Consider the following 26,144-nt stretch of genomic DNA (forward strand, 5'->3'; position numbering starts at 1 on the left):
GAAAGCACTGTTCTCTCTGCAGGTTCATTTGGCAGTGCTCCTGGAGTTTTGGATCAGTCACACGCGACGCTCATGATGTTGTCTGTATCTCACAGAGCTGCTTCAAGCTCCCGTTTTGCGCTGGGAAAAAACGACCTCAGGATTAATGTTTAGATGGACAATGAACACGTCAGATATGAAACATTTCTATGAGAAAACCACGAAAGAAGATCACAAACAGTCACACTTGTATATTTACAGCAATATAAGCAGCACGGATTCAGTCGCTCTTTTTAATTTCAGAAACCTGCTGCAGCTCTGTGACATTTACAGTAAATATAAAATAAAGCTGTAATCCGGATTAGTTCATTTATTTTTTGTCAGTTTACATTTCTAATAATTATTCAGCAACAATAAATTTGGCTTGATAGGCTCATTTGTTATCAAACGTTAGACGTGATAGTCGAGTCATAATGGTTATTGTCAAGTTAATTTCTTATCTATTTACATATCTCATTAACCTGGAGGTGCAGTGGTTAGCTCTGCTGCCTTACAACTAGAAGGTTGTGAGCTTTAACCCTGGCTGTATGTTCTGTCTGTGCGATTCTAAGCAGTGTTAGCCCTCTGATGGATTAGCAGCCTGTCTAGGGTGAACCCTCCCCTCACCCAATGAAAGCTGTGAAAGGCTTTACCCCCATTTGACCCTAACTTGAATAAGCAGTTAAGAAAATAGAAATCATGGATCAATACTGTAAAAAATGTCAAACAGAACAAAGTTAATTGTCAAGTTTTTGGGTTTGGATTCTTGTTTATTATACAAGCCAACATTTGTGAAACAAGCGCGACAGTAAAATGATCTGTGTGAAACCACAAGTGGATACACAACCTCAGTCTGAACATGTCCGTTGGCAGGATTTCAATTTCTATCAAATGCTGTGGTTTGCTTTAAAGAAGGAAAAACACAGTATTGAACACTGTGTGCCAGCGCATACTGGCAGTTTGAACTACTTTATAGAAGTCGGGGATTGTAAGTAAACATACTAAAGTACTGCAATAAAGCACAGATTTATGCTACTTGCACTTTAGCACCTTTAGGTCATTTCATACAATTTTCTGCTTCTACTCCACATTTCAGAAGGGGAGATACTTTTCACTTCACTGTCTGAAGCTGTTTAGTTACCGGCTACTTTATAAACTGGGATTTTTATACATAAAAAAATAGATTATACAAACATAGCTGAAATATCAATTAAGTGATCAATTGACCATAATGCTAACTGATAGATAATTTAATGTGGAAACATTTCTCACTATTTCTCTTATTATTTACAAACCAAATGAAAAATAGTCATTAGTGCCAGTTGAGTACAACTGGCACTAATGATTATTACTGGATGAAAAAACTGGGTGATAAAAATGAGCTCCACCTCTATCGATGAATACTAATAATCCAGTGATAGAATTTATGCTCCATTTATTATTGTTCTTTCAGAAATTCTATTTGTTTTGGTGGCAATTGCCAGATAAATACAACTACAGCAAAGAAGGGATCACAATTACACATAACACGCATAAACAACAAAGTCCTTCATAATAACAGCAACAACACATTTCAACAGCATGAAAGCAATACAAGAAATATCAGAAAGTTTAAAAGCTGTGGCCACAAAGAGTTCACCTGGTGTTATCCTGTACCTCTGTCCAGACTGCATCCATTCAAATTTACAAAAGAGAGGCTGTGATACATCGCATCGTTGTACCGTGTCGTCGGTGACCTGCAATCTCACTGGATATATTTATCATCTTATTAAGTTTGTTCTTATTAAATACAGATAAAAAGATCCCAGGCAATAGAGAAACAAAAGGAAAAAATGCCACAATCTCACTTTCTCCAGTTTTTGATACATACATATCTTAACATGCATATCTTGACATGGGATGCAGTATGTCCTTAAACAATTGAGGAAATGGAACAAGTGGAAGGTAAAACAAGAAGATGCACGCCTAAAAGGCTATCTACAGCTGACGAATATCCGAAAGAGGACCTGAGAGATGCACCTGACCCTTCGGTTGATGCAGCCTCATCAGAAATGCGCTCAGGTGACGGGTGGCTATCAAGAAGCTATTCTGAAGGAACTGAAAGACGGCGGCACGGCTGATGTGTGCCAAGTTACACAAGACCTGGACTGAAAATCAGTGGCAACAGCTGCCACAGAGTGTTAATCCAAATTTGATATTTGAAAACACAATGGAGGTTCTGTCATGGTTTGGGGCTGCACAAAACTGTCATATCAAAATATTACAAATGTTGAAATTCCAACATAATATTGCAATTTATAATGCTTTAATGAGAGCTGCACCGAGTCATTTATCCACTGATTAAAGATATAAACGATGTCTGCATGATCTGATAATAAAATAAATGTACATATTGTACCCACGAGCAGGATTAGGGGTAACTATATCGCTGCCACTGTTTGCAGCTATTCAACAAACACAAGATGTATTTTCTTCAAAACCACAGATGTTTTTAGTGAGTGTCCTTTTCTCCATGTGTGGCTTTCAGCACATGCGATGCTCAGATTGTCACCGTAGAATCCCGCCCCTTCTCACCCCTTTTCATTCACCATGTGTTTATACACCACTCTGCATTTAATTATGAGTTATTATTATTCTCTGGCTCTCTTCCACAGCGTGTCTTTTGTCTTATGTCTCTCCACTCACCCCCAGCCAGTCACGGCAAATGGCTGCACATCATTGAGCCTGGTTCTGCTGGAGGTTTCTTCCTGTTAAAAGGGAGTTTTTCCTTCCCACTGTCGCCAAAGTGCTTGATCATAGGGGGTCATATGATTGTTGGGGTTTTCTCTGTATTCTTTTAGGATCTTTACCTTACATTATTAAGTGTCTATAGGTGACTGTTGTTGTGATTTGGAGCTATATAAATAAACTGAATAGAATTGAATAGATTTTTGAGCCCTGATCCAAAAGGTAACTACAACCAGAGCACTGTAGACACCTAAAACAGACTTCCAGTGATGCAGAATAAATGAGCAATATTTGTATGTCCATAGTTTTTAATGAGGAAGGAGGATTCGGTATCAGACACAAATTATTTTTCAACCATGCTTGGAAGACGCCTTTAAAGGAATCTACAGACAAATGTGTTTGAAGAACTTCAAGCAGTGACAGTTACACACTCTGCCCTGTGCTGTGGTAGTTTGTTAGAAAACAAATTAAAGAAATGCTGTACAATAAATGTTAAAATCAGAAGATAATTCATGCAAAAGGAGCTGACACTCTTAACAGCAGTGTGGTGGCCCTGATCCCTTTGGCCCATGACTATGACAGCGTGCCTTGCAGCAATAAAATGCATCTTTGTAGCAGATTTCTGTAGGTAAAGTGTTTCACTCCCTTCAACCTGTGACCTGCTTCCTTGTTCATTACAATGTATGTTATTAATGTATAAAGCAAAGCAAGCAAAGGCTTGCAAAATCTTCAACATTTCTGCTGAAAGGAGAACTTCATCATTTATTGGCCGTGTAAGGGATAATCAGTCAAATCACAGCATTACAGCACATCACCACCTCTGCTCCTGTTTATCCTCAGGTAATTGGACTGGGATTTAGGCCAGTAATGAGCTGAACAAACAGAGCACAATCCAGAACTCAAATATGTGCCCACAGTGGAAGCTTCCAGAGTAACAGGCTGAAGTGAGTGCACCATCTGGTGGACACTTCACTCAGAGACAAAGCAAGTACAAAAAACATCAGTTGAATAACAAACACCAGTAGCGCTCCACCCTCTCACACCTGACCAACAAAGTTACAGTTACTCAGAATAACCTCTGTTTTGGGTTTTTGTATCTTGTTGTGATCCCTCTTCATCTCTTGAGTGTATCCTTTGACGATGACACAGCTTCCTCCTCGAGAGTGTTGAACACAAATCTTTGGTGGTATGCAGCAAAATTACAAAAAGCAAAATGTGTTGTTTTCTAAGTAGTAACAGACTTCAGTACTGTTCACACACTTGAACTAAAGAAGCTTCTCAGATGAGAGGTGAAACGTCTTCAAGAAACCTGAAGATGTCCAGACGCGTTTCTTCTGTTAAGACTACGATGACCTGGATGACTGAGAACCACAGACATACTTTACACTCAGTTCTTTCAATACTGCGGTAAAATCACCAAATTGGAGATGAGACACTTAATTTCTGGCTGATTTTGCTGAAGTAGAAAGCCTGAAGAAATAAAAATATGGTTCAAATTCTTACAATGTTGGCTGCATATATATTAAAAGTTCAGTATCTGGTTTATGCAGTGTACACTATATTATGCACATAATGGGAAAATAAATAGAATAAAGTTGCATTTTTGCAGATTTATAACATACCTGATATGCACCCAATAAATGTGTAATTTGACCAAGTGATCACATTTTCCTAAGCCTATCGGTCCATGTTCTGTCTTTATCACTTCATAGCCAGTGAACTTTCAGAAGAGCAAATGACTGAGGAAGGGAGACAAGACAGCGAAGGGAGAGTAATCTTAGCATCTGGCACAGTCGCATTTGCCTGCAGATGCTGGCAGCTGATTGGACGTCCTGGAAAGATCACGTAGGAAATATCAGATCGGCCTGTCAAATATGATTAATTACTAACAGCAGAGAAGCTCAGCAGTTACAGTAATATTATAAACAGGCAGTGAACTCAAACATTAAAGTAGACTGCCGCTGCCAGTCAGGTACAGGCCACTAAAATTAGCAATATATTAACATTTATATCACATATAATAGATTTGATATAATTACAATGATTGTTCTTAAAATGGAAGAAACTGAAGGAAAAAAACCATCACCATTGATTTATCACGAGGAGGTCATACGACTGAAAGAGTAGAGAATGTAACTATGATGTCAAAGCAATCGTATTTGACACAATAACACAAAATGAAAAATGAATGAAAGTATGCTTGCTATGATGCATTATCTCGCTCTGTGGAGGCTGTTGCTTCCATTTCAAACTAATAGTAATGTTGGATATTTCTATTCCAGTGCTGCACAAAAAACAAAAACTGAGGAAAGTGGGGATAAATATGTCTCTTTTTGTGACTTGAAATGTGTAGAATTTATCCAAGGTCACTGCACGTTCATATTTATATATCTACAGTAAAGTATTATAGAAAGACAACTACAGAGGGCCACAAGCTCCACTCTGTCCCTGCCACCCCTAACCCCACCCAGCAAGAAAGACTCTTCTAGTATTTGAAAACTAAAAGGCATTTGAGGCATATATGCATTTGAAGTATATTACAGCTGCATTATTGTACTTGGAAAGAAAATACAACCTAGTGTGATTTTGCACTTTGCACAGTGCATATTCTTCAAAAAGTTGAATAAAAGAAAATTGTTATTTTCCAAATATTTATTCATGTGTTTTTTAAATTTTACAGGTTCCTTGATGTTTCTTGAGCTCTGCACAGCTTCTCACTGAAACTGGCTCTCTTTAAGTGTACAGTATGGCTCCTGCATGATTTAAGAAATAATCACTACTATTTAAGACCTTTTTAAGACCTCAATAAATAAAACTAAAAATGGAATATTATTAATGCAAATACATCTCAGGTTTCTGAAACAGGCCTGGTAAGATATAAAGCTATCCAGCATTACAACAGTCCCTGCATAATCATACTCAATGCTTTCCTTTGCCACATAACAGGAAAGTGAATCTAAGACAAGGAATTCTTGTGTGATTTTCACCATTTACTTTCTGGGGTTTCAGCCAGTTTATTGGTTATATTCAGTTAGAATGTCATTGGGGCTAATAGGGGATTGCATTGTTCTGTAGTAATAATGTACTAATATGAGAAATGACCTCTCACAATTACACTTAGAATTCACATAATGAGTCAAGGTCACCTAAAGTGACTGTGGTAAAAGTTATTTTTGCAACAGCTGGTGGAAATACTACTATAATAATACTAATAACGCACAGACTATATGGGCAGTTTTATTTATCTAGTATTTAATAACGTTACTGTTTTCTTACACCCCATGGCTTTCACTGTGCGTTATTAATCAAATAAAAATGATAACAATAATAAAGAATACAAAAAAAGGAAAATTAGAGATGCTAAAGATTAGACATACAGTGGCATGAAAAAGTGTTTGCTATCTTCTTCATTTCCTATTTTGTGTGTGTCCCACTTGATTGTTTCAGATCATCAAGTAAATTTAAATATTAGACAAAGATGACACAAGTAAATGCAACAATTTCTAAATGTAGGTGTTTATTACTAAAATACTAAATAGGAAATCAGGAAGGGGGTAAACACGTCTTTCACACGACTGTATGAACTGTCATGATGTGACTGTTTAAGTGTATTTTTACTGTTATTCTTTTTCTTGTTAGTCCTCCCACACACACACACACACACACACACACACACACACACACACACACACGCACATATATATTAGTGATGTCAATAGATTGAAAAAGATTATCTGATTAACTGATCTCACAATTTTCTGTAATTAATCGCGATTAATCGCAATTACTTGATCAATAGCCTGGCTGTAATTACTTTTTTCCAACTTTATATTTAAACTTGTAACTGACATTTATGCAATATAATGAAGTAAATGCAGAATAAACACAAAGAATGTTAAATGCTTAAATTCAAAGAGAATTTGAACAGTTTTCCTTTAGCACAGGCTCTCCTGTGAAATACAACTTAAAAAAACATCTATACACTAATAGGGAAGTATAGACTAATATATAATATATATATTAGTGCTGTCAAACTATTAAAATGTTTATGCAGATTGATCACAGGGTTACTGTGGATTAATTTTGATTAATGATTAAATATCATTTATTTTTATTCTATATTAATCACGTTTCATTTTGCATGAGCAAACAGACTCGAGAAAAAAGGGAAAATATCCGCACTTAACATGTTTATTGAACATCTTGAACATTCATGTTAACAAAAAACTCTGTAAACATGTATCCTCTCTCTCTGTCAGTCTTGGGGAGGCTTCAAGTCCTTGAACGAGGAACCAAAGCTCTGTAAAGGTTCTCAGTGATATTAACAGGTCTGCAGTTTGTTGCAATCCACTTGGCGTCAGTCGATATGTCCGAGGTCGACTTACTGAGTCCCCGATGCTCCGTGAGTGGTTTGTCCAAGCTGGGTGAGGCGTTAGCCAAAGTGCTAGCAGCATCCCCGACTAACGTATGCTTCGAGTCAGTGTGATACTTTAAGCTGGAAGTGCTTCGGTGAAAAGAAAATTCCTTCTTGCACAACGTGCAAAATACTTTATGTGGGTCGACTGTTCCATCTTGTTATTTTTTTAATGCTCAAATTTCCCATGGAGAGGGCCGATGTGCGTTTATCATCTTCCATATTGAGTTGATTGGTTCAGCTGCCCGTCACTACAGACCAGCTGCACCGTGCGCATGTGCGCAGGTAACTCTACTTGGACAAACTGCCCGAAATGTGTTTATAGAAACATTGCAGGGATTTTGAGTCATTCTGCACTCCAGGTGCGTTAATTGCGTTAAAAATTGTAATCACGTTGACCGTGATGGCGGATTAATTTGCCTGGGGTATTGCCTGGTGTGACAGACCCCAGCCTCTATGGATGTTATGCTCAGGACTTGTTCCTGTGCTGCCATGATTAGTGCCTCCATGCTGTCTTTCAGCCACTGGTAGGATTTCTGGATATCAACCACCTCCGCTATCTGCTGGTGGTACATACCGTGCAGGGGCCTGTGCTTCCATGATGGTGCCTCCTATTCCTCCTCTTCCTCCTCATTCTGCTGCCTGAGGTATTCACTAAGCACTTGGTCGGTGGGGCCATCTTCCTGATGTATTCATGAACGTTCGTTGCCTCATCCTGGACTGTGGTACTTACACTAACCAGTCCCCGGCCTCCTTCCTTCCGCTTAGCATACATGCTCAGGGTGCTGTACTTGGGGTGAAACCCTGCATGTATGGTCAGGAGCTCTTTTGTCTTGATGTCAGTGGCTTCTATCTCCTCCTTTGGCCAGTTTTTTTTCATCCCATCAGGGTACCTGATGTACAGGAGGTGACTGATGATGGCTCCATTCCATAATCTGTATCCGTAGCCAGTCTTGTCAGTGATCTCACTGAGATGGTTCAGGCCTATGCAGAACAGCAGTGGGGACAGAGCATCTCCTTGGTAGATCCCGCACTTGATGGTGACTTGTGCTATGGGCTTGAAGTTGGCCTCTAGTGTTGTACGCCACATCCCCACTGAGTTCCTGATGAAGGCTCTTAGGGTCCTGTTGATCAGGCATTCCAGGATCCAGGTGTGGGGCATTGAGTCATAGGTCTTCTTGTAATCAATCCAGGCAGTGCACAGGTTGGTCAGCCTGGTCTTGCAGTCTCGGCTGACTGCTCGGTCTACCAGTAGCTGATGTTTTGCGCCTCTGGTATTCTTGTCCATCCCTTTCTGTGCCCTGCTTTTGTATTGAGCCATGTGCCTGTTCATCTTAGCCGCTATGATGCCTGACAGGAGCTTCCACGTGGTGCTGAGGCAGGTTATTGGCTGGTAGTTGGACAGGACCGGTCCCTTCTGGGGGTCCTTGAGGATCAGGAAGGACTGTACGGCCTTCGGTTAGCCATTCTGGGTGTCTCTCGCCAACTTGCAGCTGGTTCATTTGCACTGCCATATATATATATATATATATATATATATATATATATATATATATATATATATATATATATATATATATATATATATGTCAAGTTATCTTAGACACAGCAAATCAGTTTACCAAAAGCACCTATGCAAGGCCTAATTTCTATAATTTGTGAGCCCCAGCTCGGGGATTGCACATTGCCCAACTAATACTGCACCTGAGCCAGTTAACATAAAAAGCAAACCCAAATGCAAAAGAATCTGTTTTAAAATGCAACTCTTACTCTAAAATAAAGTAGTGAGGAAGAGCAACAAAAGGAGAAAAGGAAAAACAGTAACACAATCTCATGTGCAGCCTGCTCTGCAGGAGACAATACAATATAAATTACATGTCAGTGCATAATTAACACATTTTTATTTGTTGAATGTGTTGAATTACCATACCTCCAACTGACTGCTATGTTTACTACACATCTTAATTAGTGTCCTCTTAATCACTACTAAAAAGCAATGTACAATAAACATCAGACACATTTCAACAAACTTAATTAAAAAGAGCTGACTTTTTAATCTGTACCTTGAATCTCTGCTGTAGGGCAAAACAATCACAATGTGTGTGAATGGCAACTAAATCTTCTCAACAGCACAAAGAGAGAAGAAGAGCACTTGCTGCTACTTCCTCCCTTTGATCCCTTGTGTCCTAAAGCCTTCCCCATTACATCTCCATCTATTTCCTAACCATGTTCATTCCACCTTTTGCTCCATATATTTCTGGTTTTGTTTTCTCTCGTAGCAGATGCACCTTTTTTTCCTTGTCTATCTGTATGAGCCACTTCAACACTAAACTGTGTTACACAAGGTGCACAAGCACACATGTAAGGTTAGGGAGAGGCTGGTTGTGTTAAGAGATTTAATTGGGCAATCTACTGTCAGTAGTAAAACTGAACCAGTGGGCTGCTGTCAGTGCTTAGGGGGCTGGTAAGCAGCGGGCTTTCACGCCATCCTGTAAGCTGCATGACTATAACAACAAAGAGGAAAAAAATTATATTGACCAATTGGCCCAGTGCGTAGGCCCACCAGGCAAATGCCAGTTTGTATGCCAGATTGCCAGTCCAGCCCTAGTTACAAACCAACAGTAACAGCTGGTTGTGGAAGAAAAAAAACAGTGAAAATACACTTGAACAATCACAATGAAGCCATGGTAAGAACACAGCTGCATTACTAAATATTAAGAAAAATAAAACTGCCCACATACTCTGTGCTTTATTCCCAGTCAGTAAATCCACAAGCTGTTGCATGCAAAAGTAACTTTTACCTCATTACTTTGGAGTTTAATGCACAAGAAGAAAACCAAAAACCTAAAGATCTTTGAGTGCCCCCTACTGGGCAATTTGGGTATATGCAGAGTTGGACAAAATCCAGCATAGACTTGTTTCCTGTGTAGGAACAAACTGTCACAGAGGTGGTAGCTGAGAATAGTGTCCAGCTGCTGCAGCATCAGCATAGAGCAGCTGATGTACCAGCTGACTGTTGCAGCATCACTGTATGCCACAAGTCCTGCAAACATATATATGTGCAGATAACTCATAAGCTGGAGAGGAAATGCCATCTCTTTAATTTGGAAGATCATCATTTAGCCTGGAAAATAGTTTGCTGCTTTATAAAAAAGAAGTTGTTTTATTAGTTGCAAGGCACTGTAATTATGAGGCAACTTAAAGGTTTGATTCTAGAAGAATGGATGTGATCCTCTCTTACTGATTGGCTAGAAATAACCTCACTTCCAGCATTCACACCACCACCTCTGTCTCCTCTTTACACTGTCTGATTCTGTAATATAGCAACTACGTGTATGGCTATCATGCTATCAAGTTAAAATACTGGAACAAACATCAGTTTAGTTATAACTATCACAAAGGACATCCACCCAACCTGTAACTTTTCGTCTGTTACAAAAACAACTGACACCGTTAGCTCCATCTGCTATGAATTCAAAAGAGGTCATTATTAACACGATTTAAATTAATGCATGTATTAGGAGTAGGTGGGATAATATGTAAGAGTTATATTTAGCAGGCTGTACATTGCTATAATTATTGGATTTTTCATCTGATAAGCTTTTAAAGAGAATGGAAATTTCTGAGACCCCAAAAAATAAAAGTATCTCACCTCCCTCTCTGAATAAAATTGGAATAGTGTGTGGATGATGGTGACGCGTATTTCTGATGTAGTGTCCAGATCTGCGGCACAGATTGTTTCACTTGATGATAAATGCAGTATTAGCAGTGTCAGCTAAATTTCCCGGTAGTGTACCGGAAGACGGTTGTGCCAATAGCATGTAGAAGCACATCTGAGATAAGAGATGAGCAGATAGGAGCGGTTCTCCTTTGAGTCTGTTCGACTGAAGATTCCACACGCAGTCAGAAATGAGACAAGTCAAATCGGGTTTCTGCTACTATTTTATTTAATTTGTTCAGTACTGGAGTTTCATGGACTAAACAATGGCACACCACTGCGTTACAGTTTCTCTCTTTGGATACAACCAACTAACACAAACGTTAAAATTATTCCTCTACAGAATGGACTAAAGTACACATACACAACCTCTGTTTCTATCACAGGCACCCAGCACAAAGACTCACACACAAAGACTTAGTCACGCACACGTTCTGTTGACACTCATAAACCACATTCATATACCCACTCACAACCGAATACATTCTCAGAAAAAAACAATTATAAATTTTTAGAGCATTTCATATAACTTTTTCCATAACACTCATAATGAACAGGACCCACCTCAAACAAGAAGGAGGCCGTACCGCAGTATATCTGACCTGGAGCTGAACATCTAACAAAACGACTAATTTGGGAAATTACACAATGATTTTGGTGAGAACAGCCTTGAGGACACACTGTATTTCCACATGTATCTGTCTTACAGGGATGATTCTCAGCCAATGCAAAAATAGATTTTTTTATTTTCCTTACTTTTTTCTTTTTTTAAAAAATTCTGGACAAAAACCCTAAACTTTGACCAGTTTATCCCAGGTGAGTGCCATGCAGGACCATACTGCAGGTTTTGCTTCAGCCCATTAATTACAAGTAGTTCACAAAAATGCATACTGTTTTTCAAAGCAAAAGTCTTTTGATTGATTTCCTACCTTCTGGTCACTGGTTTCATTTCAGAGCACTATGAAAATCAACTTTCAGACTTTAAAAATCCATCATCGTAGTTTTTGTAATAGCTTGTATTGTAGCGTACATTCAAGAAAATTTGTTTTTGGAACATTAAATCAAAGACAAAAAAATGCTGGTCGTTTTGTAAAAACAGGCACAGCTAAGTATGTAACTAACGAGTTTGTACCATCGATTCTAATAGATTATTGAATTGGTTTCTGTGCTGTTTCTGATAATGACTTGGCTCCAGAAAATGAAACAGTTACATTTTATTGAATGCTCCTTCACGTGTTGACCCAGTAATTTCATTGAGGACAAATGGCATTCACTGGCTAACAGCTAATGCAGCACACCCACTAACAGAGACACATACACATGATACATAATATAGCCACTAGCTGGCTCATCCTAGCTTTCCTTAGCTTTAAAGTTAGCTAGCAATACTGTTGACACTGGGGGAGCATCAAGTAATACTTTGGATTTTATCTGCGACATTCACACTGAAGTCACTCCACAGACTGTTACAGGCAATGCAAATTTGTTTAATGAACACTGAAACTAAGAAATCTGAAACTGTTGAGTAACTGTCCTCTGAGTTTCAAAATGGTCCATGCTAGCAAACTGCATGCCATGCAAGTTTATATCAAGTAAAGTTAACTGTCATAGTGCACTGAAAGTTTCATAGCTTCTACTTTGAAAAATACTCAGCAGTGATTTGTGTTTGAGAACAAAAGTAGCAAAACCATCAAGGTGGTAATTTATTTGAACGTCAGTGTGACAAGCTCCAATTTAGCGATGGCTATCCCTTATCTTCCTTGTGCCCAGCACAAAGACTAGAATGACACAGGTAACAGGACATTAGTCTCTAAAAAATGTCAGCACTGATAAGGGATTTTACATTTTTACCATCAGCATGCATGTTGTTGAACAGAATTACACACAGATAAAGTTCAGTGAAGCTGTAGTTGCTACAAACGCTTGGACAAGAGATGCTTCTCATTCCGACTGCGCCACTACATTCACCTTCAGACCAACACTCCACTCACTCCTGACTCGCTTTTCTAACTCCAGTCTCAGTGTGCAGATATAGAGTCCATCTTCAATATGCGGTATAGGAGTTTATATATTAGTAACAATGGGAATGACACAGAAACGTTTAGTTTGTTATAAAAGAAAAGTATAGTATACTCACATTTCCTATTTAATGGAAAAGTGCGCATCTGTTTGAAGTCATTTTAGAAACTTGTAGATATTGTGATGTATAATGCCATCATGCAAGAAGCGTTTACAGAGACACTTCTTCTCTCTGGCAGCTATATAACGTATTTGAGGGCTGAAGTAGGACTGGGGGAGTGAAAACACGTACTGTAGCGATGGCGGCATGGCTGGCTAATCCAGTGCTTGCACTGTATTTCTATGCATTTCAGTTTATTCTACAGTCGAAGGCTTTGAGATGCTTCAGCCTACCTAACTCTGTGTGTGTGTGTGTGTGTGTGTGTGTGTGTGTGTGTGTGTGTGTGTTATTCAGACAAATTTGAGGGTAACTGCAAGCTACAGAGTGGAAGCAATAACAGGAGACACAGCTGCTTCTTTTTCTTATCACCACCACACCAGGCACATAACACAAAAAGGTAACAAAACATGTAACTTAGATCCTTTCCCCTACAGTTTCAAATATAAAATTCAAGTGCAATTAAAGTTCCAAATACTAGTTACACCAGGTACATTTCTCTATAACGTAACAATCTGTTACTTGCAGGTAGTTTTATCTCATCTCAAAATTACAATGTAGATTTTGCAATTTGCCCAATTTAATCTTTCCCCAATGGATAAAGCATCCACTGAAGTGGAAGGATTTAGATGTCACCACTTTAACATTTCTGATTTAAGTGCACTGATTGTTTTCTCATCTCTGTCTTGTGCACGACAGGGCCAATAAAGAAATCCAGTTCAGGCTGTACTCTGCATGGGCCTTTGCATTGTGTGCACCTGTGTATGTCCACACGCTTGTTCGCAGGTCATTTTTAAAACATCTGCACGGCCCTCTGCCAGTTCCAAAATGTTCAGTATAAATATTAAAAAAGGACACAACAACACAGAAAGCAAATAGGAAGACTAGAATACAGTTGTTAGAGAATGTGCAAAAAATGGGAAATGACTGGGAGAAAAGAAGAAACAGAGTTTGACCGATATATTGGTTAGCTGATACTGGCCTTTTGTTAAGTGCTGCTGTGTAATAGCATGCGGATTCAGACTTTTAGATGACTTTAGAGTTTTTTAATATGCATGTTTTAAACAACAGCTACATGTTGATAAATTTGCTTTCTTTTTGAGTTGGATGAGAAGATGAGGTTTCGTTAAAGCTGGAGTAGGCAACATGTTTGCCTGTGTTGGTTATGTTCTCATAACCTTGTAGGATATTGTATTTGAAGTAGTCTGACAGGGAATAACACCCTTGCATCTTCACAGGGTTCTGCATTCGGGCTTTAGTCTAACTCTTAACGAGAGACGTACAGTTACAGGTCTTTTCACACCTGATCAGCTAGACTATAAAACAGTACAAAGATGGAAAACGTCATGTTGTAAGCAGAATGCAGTGGAGGAATGGATTACGGCTGGTTAGCCTAGCACTGACAGACTAGGAAAGACTGGTCGATAGACCGAGTCGTCTTTTTTCCACAAAGCTGCGCATAATATTTCTGTTTTTTGGCGGTGGGCATGGGGGTCTCCTGCAGATGAAACAAACTGACATGTGGGATGTACCATTACCTACAGGTTGGGACACTGCTGTTTCGCTGCACATCCTCCACTTGATTACCACTTTATATACATTCTATAAAACATTCAGAGAAAGGAAATATTTGCCAGATGATTTTACTAAATTAGTAAATTGCCATAGTTACTGTACTGTTTCTACTGAAAAATATGTATTCATTGTTACTGCCAGATAAACCCTTACTCAAATAGCATACCTGTGGTAATTAACAGTTCAGTGCAAAATCTCCAAATTTAAGAAAGAATATATCAATACAATATACAGTATAAAAATATAAATACTGGCCTTCAAAAACCTCTATCGGTCAAACCTTGTACAGAAAGCTCCATTGTTAGTGATGTCTTACAAGTTAGAAAGCTCAAATATACATGGATGAATAGACAGAGGCAGGGCAGAAGTGGGATGGGGGTTTGGGTTACATTTAGTTTGCTGGATTTGGAATGATGCAGGATGTCAGGGTTGTTGACCAGGACCGTAGACGGGCCTGTCTATTTGTATGGTCGTAGGAACCTGGAGACTTTGGAGCGCAGCAGCTTGATGAAAGAACGAGGGAACATCTCTTTGGACTCTGCTGCTGTGTACTTGAAATAGTTCTGGGGGTGGGCCAGCACATCAAATAGGGCTTTTATCAGCTTCTTGTCCTGTGGGGAGAATAAAGATACAAAGACTGTCAGCACACTGGACCCGTCTTATGAGGTGATGATTTTTTTTACCTTATATGTTAGTGTTTGACCTTGGAACAAAGATCAGCTGGTAATATGATCACATTACATGCATACCTTGAGAATCTCCTGGTGATTCTCAGAGGCGTATAGCCTGCCATCCCGCACAATGTCTTCTATCAGCTGCTGGTAGTCCTCTGCAGCATAACAGGGTTAAATCAGTGGGTGAAAATACACAACACAGTGAAACAAAAAGCTGTAAGATTGTTTAAGGTTGGCTGTCACTGAACTGCGATGAAGCTGACTCACCGTCGTAGGTGACATATGGAACTTGGAAGCCTTTGCCGCTGTTCCCCTCGTTGGACTTGAACTGGATCCAGAGCTTACGGGAGCGGGAGGTGAAGGCGATGGGTCGCTCGTAGGTCTGGCATGTCTCGTAAGTGGTGATAGAGGTGGGATGGGCTGAAGACACAGCACACAACACAGTTAGAATCTTCTAGAGCTTGTTTTTCTTGGAGCATGTGGAATGACCTAAAGCTCTAGAAAAAAAGCTGATCTTTAAATCGGTCCAGTCTGAAATGAATGATAAATAAAGTTCAGGTGTTGTCACAGCATGACATACTGTGCCACGGGAATGTAACACATGTGCATGTCATGGCAGCATCATTAAAGTCATTGTTCACAGGTAAGCATTTAGGAAAGAACCACAGTGCCATATACTTTCTTACAGGCACTGCCAACCCTATCACTGTGCAAAAAACACAAGCAGGCACACTTTTGCATCTTCATTTAAAGAAACGTGAAATCAACGAGTTCATCAGTTCTGCACATTCATTTTTCTGTTTACCGCTCTTCCTCATGACCAGCACGTCTCCACATTCATCCTCAATGGGGAGGAAAATCTCTGGCACCACAATGAGGATGCGTCTCTTGTGTGGTGGATTTATCATCCACACACAGTCCACGTTGGATGGGTAATCTCCAGGGTAGTTAGGAGACTCAATGTAGCCTGTGTATTCTCCCAGCTCCCCTCCGCACACCTGGTCTAAGGACAAAATTGTAGAAACCCTTTGGAGTATTTCAGCCAATGCCAACAATATTGTGATATACTTCTCATTATCAACCACAATGGGTAATAGTGGGCAGCTTTACTTTTGCACTGGGAGACGTTGGTAGCACCATCGAAGTCGGTGGTGGTGTTGCCCGGGCAGGTGATGCAGTAGTTCTGGCTGGATTCTGACTGGTAGGTGCCTGCTGGGCACCGGATGCAGCGGTGGGTACTGGAGTTGTAGTAATGCCCGGGAGCACAGTGCACTGAGGAAAGGTAAGGGGTAAGTGTGCACACAGTACAACTCTATTAAAGAGTAGACACACAAAGAAAACACTGAACCGCACACTCACTAAACAACATCAGTTTGTACCAAGTTCCATCTAAACACATCTGAGCACTACTTTATGGCCCCTTAGTTATGTGGCTTTATTAACCCATTAAAGTGACAGCATTCTGTCATTCAATGATCTCCTTTATGATAGTGTTTATCACAGATTCAATCAAACATAGCCAAACATTAAGAGAACGAGCCACAGTAATCAGTGTGAATCAGCTAAACGCATCATTAATATTCTGATTTGCTAGTGTCATGAAATTTTCCAGATATTTTGTCTTAAACACAAGAAGTTCAGCATAAGTCTTATTAAAAGGAAACAAACAAACAAAAATAGTGGTTTTCATCCTCTAGGATCATCAGTGAATGAACATGCTAAATTTCTAAATACACTTTACTTATCGCAGTGTGGACTGACCTGAATACATGACAACAACCAACAATCTCTCCACACATCTAACAATAAGACATCAAACCAGCGGCAGCTGGCCGCAGAGTTTAGGACAGTGGCTGAAGCAAAAAGAAGTTTGGTAAAGTCGAGAAACAAGACTTTGATCAAAATGTTTCTGGCACACTGTCAGGGAACTCAGTCCTTACTGGTTGCCTCTGGCACTTCTATTTTAATTGTGTTGTTTATTGTTGTGTATTATTTGAACTGAACTTGCACTATGAAAGCAATTCCGACAAGTATCTTCAAAATAAACCAAAAAAAGAACACAAGACACACCTTTGGCCTCACAGTCCCTGAAGGACACAGATCCTTCATACTTGGTCATGAGGCCTCCTCCACAGGGGAAGCACAGAACGCGGCCTGGTTCTGGCTGGTAGAAGCCCAGTGCGCAGGGCTGGCATGGGCGGAACCCATCATCAGAAAAGTGACCAACTGGACACTGACCTGAGGGGATGATAGAGGAGAAACTTTCTTTTTGGTTTTCAATTCTTCTCTCCACAACATTAACATTCGACTGAACTTCCATATAAATTACCCAGTGAGTGTTTCTCTGTCTGTTAATAGCAGTAATGTTCTAGCTAGAAATCACAGGTATTGTCTGTAATGCTCTCCTGTGGGTGCAGCTCAGATTCAGTTTACTGTAATGACAACGGGGTGGTGCCAACCCAACACTTTGTACTTTTCCAGATTTTCTGACATTATAAAACGGAAACAATCTCAGTATTAGTGAGGAAAAAATGGGATAGGGAATTACCTCCACACTGGGACACATTCTTGGCACCAGCGATTCCCTGTCCTTCAGTACTGGGACATGGCTCACAGGAAAGTTGTCCCACCGTATCCTGGTATGTACCAGGGGGACACTGGACACACTGCTCTTGCTCCCCACTATAAAATGTCCCCACACCACAGCTCACTGAGAAGAAATACACGAGTTAGATCGATAGATCCTGATGAAACAGTAACACCCAGTCAACTCTTTGGAAACGTACCACACTTTCCATCTCTGAGGACTTGTCCTGTGCTGCAGGTCTCAGCACCCTCTGCCGCCTTAGGTGGCTTCTGGGCCACTTCATATTCTGTCCCAGAGAACTGGATGTAGAACTGCTGTTTGGTGATGGACTTTCTGAGTGTCCTCATGGCACTCTGCAGCCTCTGCTTCATTCTCTCTCGCACACAGTCCACGTTGCACGACTCTACGGAAAGAACATTCAGACCACATTTGTCCATTTTTAATGTCCGGGTATAAATTTCGATCATAAATATTTGATTTCTCTGTATATTTAATGTTTTTGTGTCGATTATATTTAAAGCAGAGTTAAGAAGGATCACCACACCTGAGGCATCTTCCTCCTTCATCTCCATCTCAAATTCAGCGGTAATGTGTGAAACCTCCTTTGAAGGAGATTTGCGTCCTCGCCGGCGCTTCTTAGATGAGTCACACTTGAGGTTGACGAAAGTTACCTGGCAGTCATCGGTGCAGGGGAACTGGCCTCCTTTCAGGCAACCAAACAACAGTGCAGAAGATCAAATTTAGACTGGGCTATAAACGCCAGTATAATATCAGTGCCAGACGAGATGCTGCTGATTAAATATGACAGTTCATTACCTTGGATGTTCTGCTTGGATACATCTCGGTGTTTCTCCTTGTTGCGGGGCTTCAGGTGGCACTTGGCATCTTTGATCTTAAACCTGGCCTTCTGCTTGATGGGTGGTGCCAAAGTGTCTGTTCATACAGAACAACATAAGCTGTTAACTCAAGATCACTTTACAAATTAACTCTTTATTTGATCATTTATAGGACGCTACAGCCATCACATAACTGTTCATTTGCTATTTATTGCACATTTGTTGTGTGTATAATCTCAGTTGCTTGTTTTTGGTCTCGTTAGGTGTGTGAACAAACTGAGAGTGAAAAAGAAGCAAGTGAAGAAGAAATTGCTCAGTGCATCATGGGAAGCCCCCAGCAGTTTACTGCAGTATATAATTAGAGCTATTTCGTTATATTTGGTAACTCATAACATATTCTGTTATTTAATTCTGTTACTCTCTGCCTCCCGCTCTACTTTTGGAAACTTTAGTCACCAGTAAACCTGCAGACTGAGAGTAAAGTCGTCTGTTAGTATAATAAACTAAGATGTGACAGGACCTGATAATTCAAGATTTTAAGCTAAATTCCAAATTTAACGGGAAGGTCAATGAAGAGACAAAAATCTAACAGAAATGTGGTCTCAGGCCCAGTTAGTAATCTTGCATGTAGTTGTAAATTATGCTTATTTATGTATGGATTATTATGTATTTATGGATGGATGTTGTATTTTCAGTACAAATGTACCCAGCTACTGCCTCCTAACTACCTACAATTAAGATAAGTGCTAAAATAATAAATGCTACCAGAATTTAATGAGTAATTTGTGTAAAAACAATTTCTCAAGTGGAGACGAAGCAAATCAAAAATAATATTTTGTAGAGTCAGTACATGTGCAGGGAGCATAGAAATCCCTGATCTGCACCTACTGTGTCCCATTATGTTTACTGTACCGGCACAGGCGGGTAAAGCCGTGGTGACGTTCCTCTTCTGAGGAGGTTTACCAGGCTGGACAGGCACTCCGCAGCTCAGTGTGTAGCTGTTCTCTGAGTCTGTGAGAAACAACAACGCAGAACAGGATTAAGTGACCAAACAAAACCAAAACCTGATGATGAGAACAGGTTAGGACTCTCGTTGTATGTTTCATAGGATGGCCAAAGGCACATTTGTCAGCATTATTAAAACAAGTTTTGTAGATGTTTAGTGGTATAAACAAAAATGTGACCTTAAACTTTGATTGTGAAATGAAGACCCAGATGAAAGATCTATGAGCCATGCTTTTCTCTGTTAATACACGTAGAGACAAAGATGCATTTGGACTGAGAAGTGAGGGATTAAAAAAGAGCCCGGGCTCCTTTCAGCCACAGGAATTTACATGGCTCATTCCTCCTTAAATTAAGATGTACTCATAAAAGACACAAAAACAAATATTTCACTTCATGCCTGAGAGCGATCCATCATTCTCACACAATAGCTGCCAAGTAAAACGAAGCGACAGCCATGCTGTGGAAAAATTGGCATGATCAAAGAATGCAATCGATTTACAGATGTGTGTTAAGTACTATTGCAGGAGCAGAGGCTGGGGTGCCAGCAAAAAGGAAGGATGGGTGAAGCCAACAAAACCTCTCAGAGTGAAAAACACATCAGTCTGAGCAGAGAGGCCCCTAAAGAATCCACAAATATGGCACTAAAGAGCGCAAGCTTCATCAAGAGGGGAATGGCACAGACAGACCACCAGAGGGCAGCAACACATGCTGCATCAGAGCAGCACAAAGGACAGTTTCTGACATGCAGCACAGGTCCCTGAAATCCTGCCTCAAGATCATTCAAAGAGAAAACTACAGAGACAGAATAAAAAGCTGACAAAATGACAATCAACATGTTAATGTAGAGTTTTTGCTGTTGTGCTATATAAATCAAACTCAATTGAATTACTGTTAATTAATCTTTTGTTTTTAGGATTAGTTATAGATTAGATCAGGGGTGGGCAATCTCAGTCCACGAGGGCCGGTGTCCCTGCAGGTTTTAGATCTCACCTTGGGTCAACACACCTGAATCACATGATTAGTTCATTACCAGGCCTCTGGAGAACTTCAGGACATGTTGAGGAGCTAATTTAGCCATTTAAATCAGCTGTGTTGGTTCGAGGACACATCTAAAACCTGCAGGGACACCGGCCCTCGTGGACTGAGATTGCCCACCCCTGGATTAGATTAACAATTAATCATTTTGAAGCTGCAAATGAAGCTGACATCAGGTTAATAATTGCTCTCTCCTTCCTGTCTGACTTTTTGCAAACTTGTAGTCTGATGTTTCTGATCCTTCCTGTTTTTAACACATATTCAGTTTTCTTCATTTTTTGAATCAGTTTCTTTACAGATTTACAGATTCCAATTACAGATTTATTTGCACCAAACAACCATTTAATGGACTGAAAAAAATGAACGCATGAATATAAGTTGTGTCAGCATTAAACATTTGTGGTCGACAGATGAAAAGGAAAACCCAAAAAACCAAGCTCCTACATATAGAACATGTCCTGGTACAAATCTGAACATCACGGCCCCAAAAGTTCACTGACAAAAATAGAAAAATATCTGATTAATAGGAAACACTGTGTTCTGCCATGAGATGCCAGCATGAGTGTGTTTGTGCACACCTGCGAGGAAGAGGGCATTGGAGGGACAGGACAGTGAGCAGACCTCAGCTCCTCCGCTCTTGGTGCAGGTTAGCTGGGCTCGAGGTGCTGGCTTCCCATTGGGCAGACATTTCACTCCCTCTGAGGAGTACAGAGTCATATCACTTCTGTTCTGTGATCTGTCCACCATGCCTCGCACATTCACAAATGTACACACAGGTGTGTCTGGACTGGTGCTTACCGATGCAATCTTTCTTGTTCCAGTGGAGTTTCTGTCCAGGTGGACACACACACTCGTAGCTGCCCTGGGTGTTTATGCAACCGTACTCACAGCTGCCGTTGTTGATGCTGCACTCATCGATATCTAAGACAAAGACAGGATTATAGCACGTGTGTTGGCATTTCACTTTTCAGCTGTCACGTTTAATGGATTTTATGCACCGCGAAGGAGAGGCGATCTGTACAGGGTGTATCCCACCTCCCACCCTATAATAGCTGGGATAGGCTCCAGGCAAGCCCCCCACCCACACCCCCTCACTCCCAGCACAACTCTTAACTGGATAAACACTTAGGAAAATTGATGGATTGAGTTATGCAACACACTTAGTGCTCTTTAAGGAAAGGTTGCAGATGAATACGGCTTAAAGGTCATTTTAGACTCTGTCTATTGTTTCAGGTTGATTTAGTAGCAGTTATACATGGACTTCATCCTGGAGTTTCATTCTGTGTTCTTTGGGTTTTTTAAATCTCTCCTTCTTATTATTTATATTTGAGGGTATTATTGGACATCAGGCAGTGGAAATGAAAGGAAAGAGAAATAAGTTAGAGACCAGCCATGTACCAGCACCTTATGATTAACGGCCCTAGAAGACACTAAACTCTGCCCACAGAGTACAATTTACTTACAAAGTTCTCTTTTCCAAATCACATATCAATCTGAAATCTTAAAAGTTTTACATTTCTCAAGGACTCTTTGTCCATTTTACAAGTCTTTTCATTGCCTCAAACAAAAATCCACAAAAAGGCTCCAAACTGTAGAGAATCGAGCCTCTCTCCCTACTGTACATATGTAACTGCCTCTTACATGTGATATATAAAGTTGCTAAAGGTGAAAACATCTGCCTTCAGAATACCAAAGCGCTTCAGTGTTGTCACTATTTTTTCCTGATTTCACTTGAATGTTATTATTGCTTACTTCTCTGCTTAGATGTTTCCTGTGTCTTTAGTTCTCAGAAGCTTCTTGGATGAGAGGTGAAACGTCTTCAAGATCCTTTTCTATCCAGGCTCCTTAGAGAGCTTATATATTGCTACCTTTTCAAAAATTAAATTACCTTTTTTCATTGCTGTGTGATTCAGTTCATGCCCTTTACAGGTGATACCAGCAGAGTACATGCATCGTCATGACCTTCAGTATATAAAACACAGCCCTTACACAGCAGGCTGTCATTTCCTGTGTGTCTTGATGCCTTTCTAGCATACACAGCATTATGTTTTTAGCCCTCCGTCAGATTAGAGCTATTGTGTCACGCATCACTAAGCGAGGCATTAGTGAGCCTCTGCACCCATGGCCCTGCCGGTACTTTACCAGCTGTACTTCCTTTGACGAGCATTAGTGCTGGTCAAAGGAAGTACTAAGCACTGCATACTGAGATCACCCCATAAAGCCTGTCATCTTTGACCATCACAACAAGCAAACACATCATACTGAAGAGCTCACTGCACATCTTGGCAAATGACCCTGTTACAGATTATTAATGTTACTCACTTCTGCTGTCATTGTTTTGATGTTGGGGGATTTCTGTAATTTTCAATGAAATATGATTTGTCTAACTCACAAATGGACTTCATTCATAGCTCTTGTTCTCTTGTTGCTGTTTGAGGAAGCCAACTCACAACTTTTTCTTCTTCTCTCAGCTGCTCCCTTTAGGGGTCGCCACAGCAGATCATCCCTATTATATCCTCCTTCACTGCATCCATGCACCTGTGCCTCCCAGCTCTATATTAAACACCCTTTGCCCAATATATCTACTATCCCTCCTCTGTACATGTCTACACCATCTCAGCCTGGCCTGTAGTTTTCCCTCTGATATCCTCATTTCCAATCTTGTCCATTGTGGTCACTCCAGCTCCTTCATCTGTGCCACCTCCAACTCTACCTGCTGTCTTTATGTTTCCTTTTCTTCACACCTAAACACAAACGAACAGATCCTATCGATTGTCTAAGAATAGATCAAAACTGTGTTAAAAAGTCAGTTTCATCATCTTGTTGTTTCATGTATTCTTCTCTTTCTCTGGGAAATAAATCTGAACTGACACTCACCTCCACAGTGAGTCAGACCGTACAGGATGTATCCTTTGTTGCACAAGCACTCAAAGCTGCCAGGGTAGTTGATGCACGTGTGATCACAGGTTCTCTCAAAGGAGCACTCATCAATGTCTGAGAAAGACCGAAAAGACACAACAGGTGAGGAGGAAATGAGACAAAGTAATACTACAGTGTAATAATACAGAATGTCTTCATTCACTCATAGTGGTTTTCCCATTAATCTGGGCATGTTTTCTTTGAGCCAGCATCCACCCCTCTGGCAAATGGCATACATGGGAGGGTCTTACCAGGTCCATCAGCTGTCAGGCATTGCTCTCTCATCCTCCCACTTTACATCAGTCTATGTTGGCCTTTGTGTTTGTTTTTGTTAGTTTATGTTTAATCAGTTCTTTTTAATTTAAGTCTGTCTCTTGTGTCGACTCCCTTCTCATCTTTTACCTTAAGTCAGTTAGTGAAACTACGAAAGATAATACTAGCTGTTAGTTCCATGATTGGTCACTATAATGCGCCTTCATACACACTTCTCATAAAAAATGATGTGCCACTAAATAACCCTACATATGTAGCATGGTGTCCTTTATTTTGGATATTCATTCAAAGGGTAAAGACTAAAAGCATAGCTCTGCCTGCTGCTTTAACCTTCATACTGACTTAAGCTTATCTGATGAGTTGGCGGTCTGTGTTAAATACAATTTAATGTTCACTTTGTACATTATGGTCCGATTAGGGTAAGTCAGGGTGTATTATAGGGTTTGGGTTTGACAAGGTGCTACTATGTAAGTGTACCTGGTGTCTTTGGGTTCCCAGTCATATCTACCCCTCCCTCTCATCAATATTAGACAATATTCATTTTGTTTCCTGTCTACTAGAACATGAGATCCACAAAGGATGGTGACAAATGTTCAGTCAATTAAGGAGAAGAATGACTGCAATCGTTCAAATCCAAAACAAATTTGTATTCTGATGACAAATACTTCAGGGTATTAAGTATTTCCACTTCAAAAGTTTCACAAAAGTCTGCTGGTGCATCTCTGGACAGGTTCAGTCAAATAGATCTAAGAGAATACAAAGGCTCTCCTGCTGCATAGAAGTAAAGGTCAGTGGAATGAGTAGATTATCAACAATCTAATGGTAAAGACTCATTTCAGGGTGCTCACCAAGTACTGAAGAATCACAGTGGACGTTAGAGTAAACAGATTCAAGCGTCCCACACTAAACTAGGACAAGAACTTATTCTAATAAAGCTGGAAAAACTTCCCAGGAATGAGGCTTAGGCACGTTCACTGTTACATCAGTGTCTGTGTGAATATGTGTGCACGAGTGTGCATGCCTGCCTGCGTATGTGTTTTTGTGTACTTCTCCTGCGCCAAATATTATTAACCTAGCAGGAATGGAGGGCAGCTTTTTAGGCTCACCTGGTTTATTTCAGGCTGTTCTGTGGGGCTTTAAAGAGGCTAAAAATACAACATGTTATAATGGAGGAAGTTTTTAAGGGCTGGATGTTGGCTCGGTAAATACTCCAGGCAAATGTCCATGTCAGGACGTAGGAATAGCTCGTCTGTTTAGAGTTTAAATAAACCGAGCTGGGAACACAGGAGCTGCATATAGTGATTTAGTATAGAACGAAACAGCGCTGATGTCTGCAGCGTGATCGTTTTTTCAGTGAGATACACCCTTGGTGATGATGAGGTGTTTTAATAGCTATTTTAGATGTTTATTTAAGTGCTGGCAATATCCCGTCTTTATAAACAGTACAAATAGAGGGAATCATTCGTGGAAACTAATGATGCAGCCGTGGCAAACAACTAATCTTTCTGCTTAAGTTTCTCAGCTAGGTCTGGAAAATGCTCTACAGTTGGCATGTAGTGCATAACCAGAAGCTATTTTCTCTGGAATTACTCAGAGGCACAGAAGATGTTTACAAATGAAACAGTATATTTCATTTTAAGGTTATGTTGAGGCTGAACATGCTAGACGGGGGGGGGGGGGGCAGCTATTCGGAGCCACGAAACAGTGGCATAGGTGTGTCAGAAGTAGAGAGTGGTGCTGTGATGTGGCTGACGGGACTCAACACCACGCTATTAAACACTCCAAAAGCAATGCAGAGTTACTCCAACACTCCTCGTACACAGTTTTTCCATCCTGGGAATTTGAGGCTGAGGGCAGAAGTACCTCAGGGTTTAATTGTTAATAAAAAAAAATAATTTTGTGTCTGCCTGCCCTCCTGTCTCACTTGCTGTGACTTGTAACCAGGAATCTGCCTTTGGTCATATAAGCATAAGCACTAATCACAAGGAGGCCTGTTGACTAGACGCCCAGCTGAGGAAGCAGCTACGCTGTTGCAACAAACACATTCGTTCACATTCTGAGAAACATTTAGATTTTATGGAGGTATTTGTATTTAACTTTCCACAGGTTCAGATGGGATAACAAAAAGGCCAAAAGGTCTAGTAGCATGTTAACTTAGCACACTTAGCACAACTATAGGAAGTAGAG

The 26,144-nt window shown here is 40.3% G+C and overlaps 1 protein-coding gene across 2 annotated transcripts in view; it reads right to left on the minus strand.

Moving 5' to 3' along the window:
- Positions 1–11,088: 11,088 nt before the first annotated feature.
- The window catches only part of scube1 (signal peptide, CUB domain, EGF-like 1), a 122,064-nt gene continuing 107,008 nt past the window's right edge, over positions 11,089–26,144 (minus strand). For both annotated transcript variants that reach the window (XM_063500512.1, XM_063500511.1), the window contains 14 exons: positions 23,643–23,759; positions 21,564–21,686; positions 21,344–21,463; positions 19,638–19,736; positions 18,706–18,822; positions 18,434–18,592; positions 18,089–18,292; positions 17,851–18,012; positions 17,373–17,540; positions 16,413–16,574; positions 16,108–16,305; positions 15,570–15,722; positions 15,378–15,457; positions 11,089–15,239 (listed from right to left, as the gene is read on the minus strand). In XM_063500512.1, the coding sequence (XP_063356582.1) occupies positions 15,087–15,239; positions 15,378–15,457; positions 15,570–15,722; positions 16,108–16,305; positions 16,413–16,574; positions 17,373–17,540; positions 17,851–18,012; positions 18,089–18,292; positions 18,434–18,592; positions 18,706–18,822; positions 19,638–19,736; positions 21,344–21,463; positions 21,564–21,686; positions 23,643–23,759 (2,015 nt within the window). In that variant the 3' untranslated portion in view covers positions 11,089–15,086. The remainder of the gene's footprint in view (positions 15,240–15,377; positions 15,458–15,569; positions 15,723–16,107; positions 16,306–16,412; positions 16,575–17,372; positions 17,541–17,850; positions 18,013–18,088; positions 18,293–18,433; positions 18,593–18,705; positions 18,823–19,637; positions 19,737–21,343; positions 21,464–21,563; positions 21,687–23,642; positions 23,760–26,144) is intronic.

Source organism: Pelmatolapia mariae, linkage group LG17 (genome assembly GCF_036321145.2).
Source record: "Pelmatolapia mariae isolate MD_Pm_ZW linkage group LG17, Pm_UMD_F_2, whole genome shotgun sequence".
In the NCBI taxonomy this organism is placed as follows: Eukaryota; Metazoa; Chordata; class Actinopteri; order Cichliformes; family Cichlidae; genus Pelmatolapia; species Pelmatolapia mariae.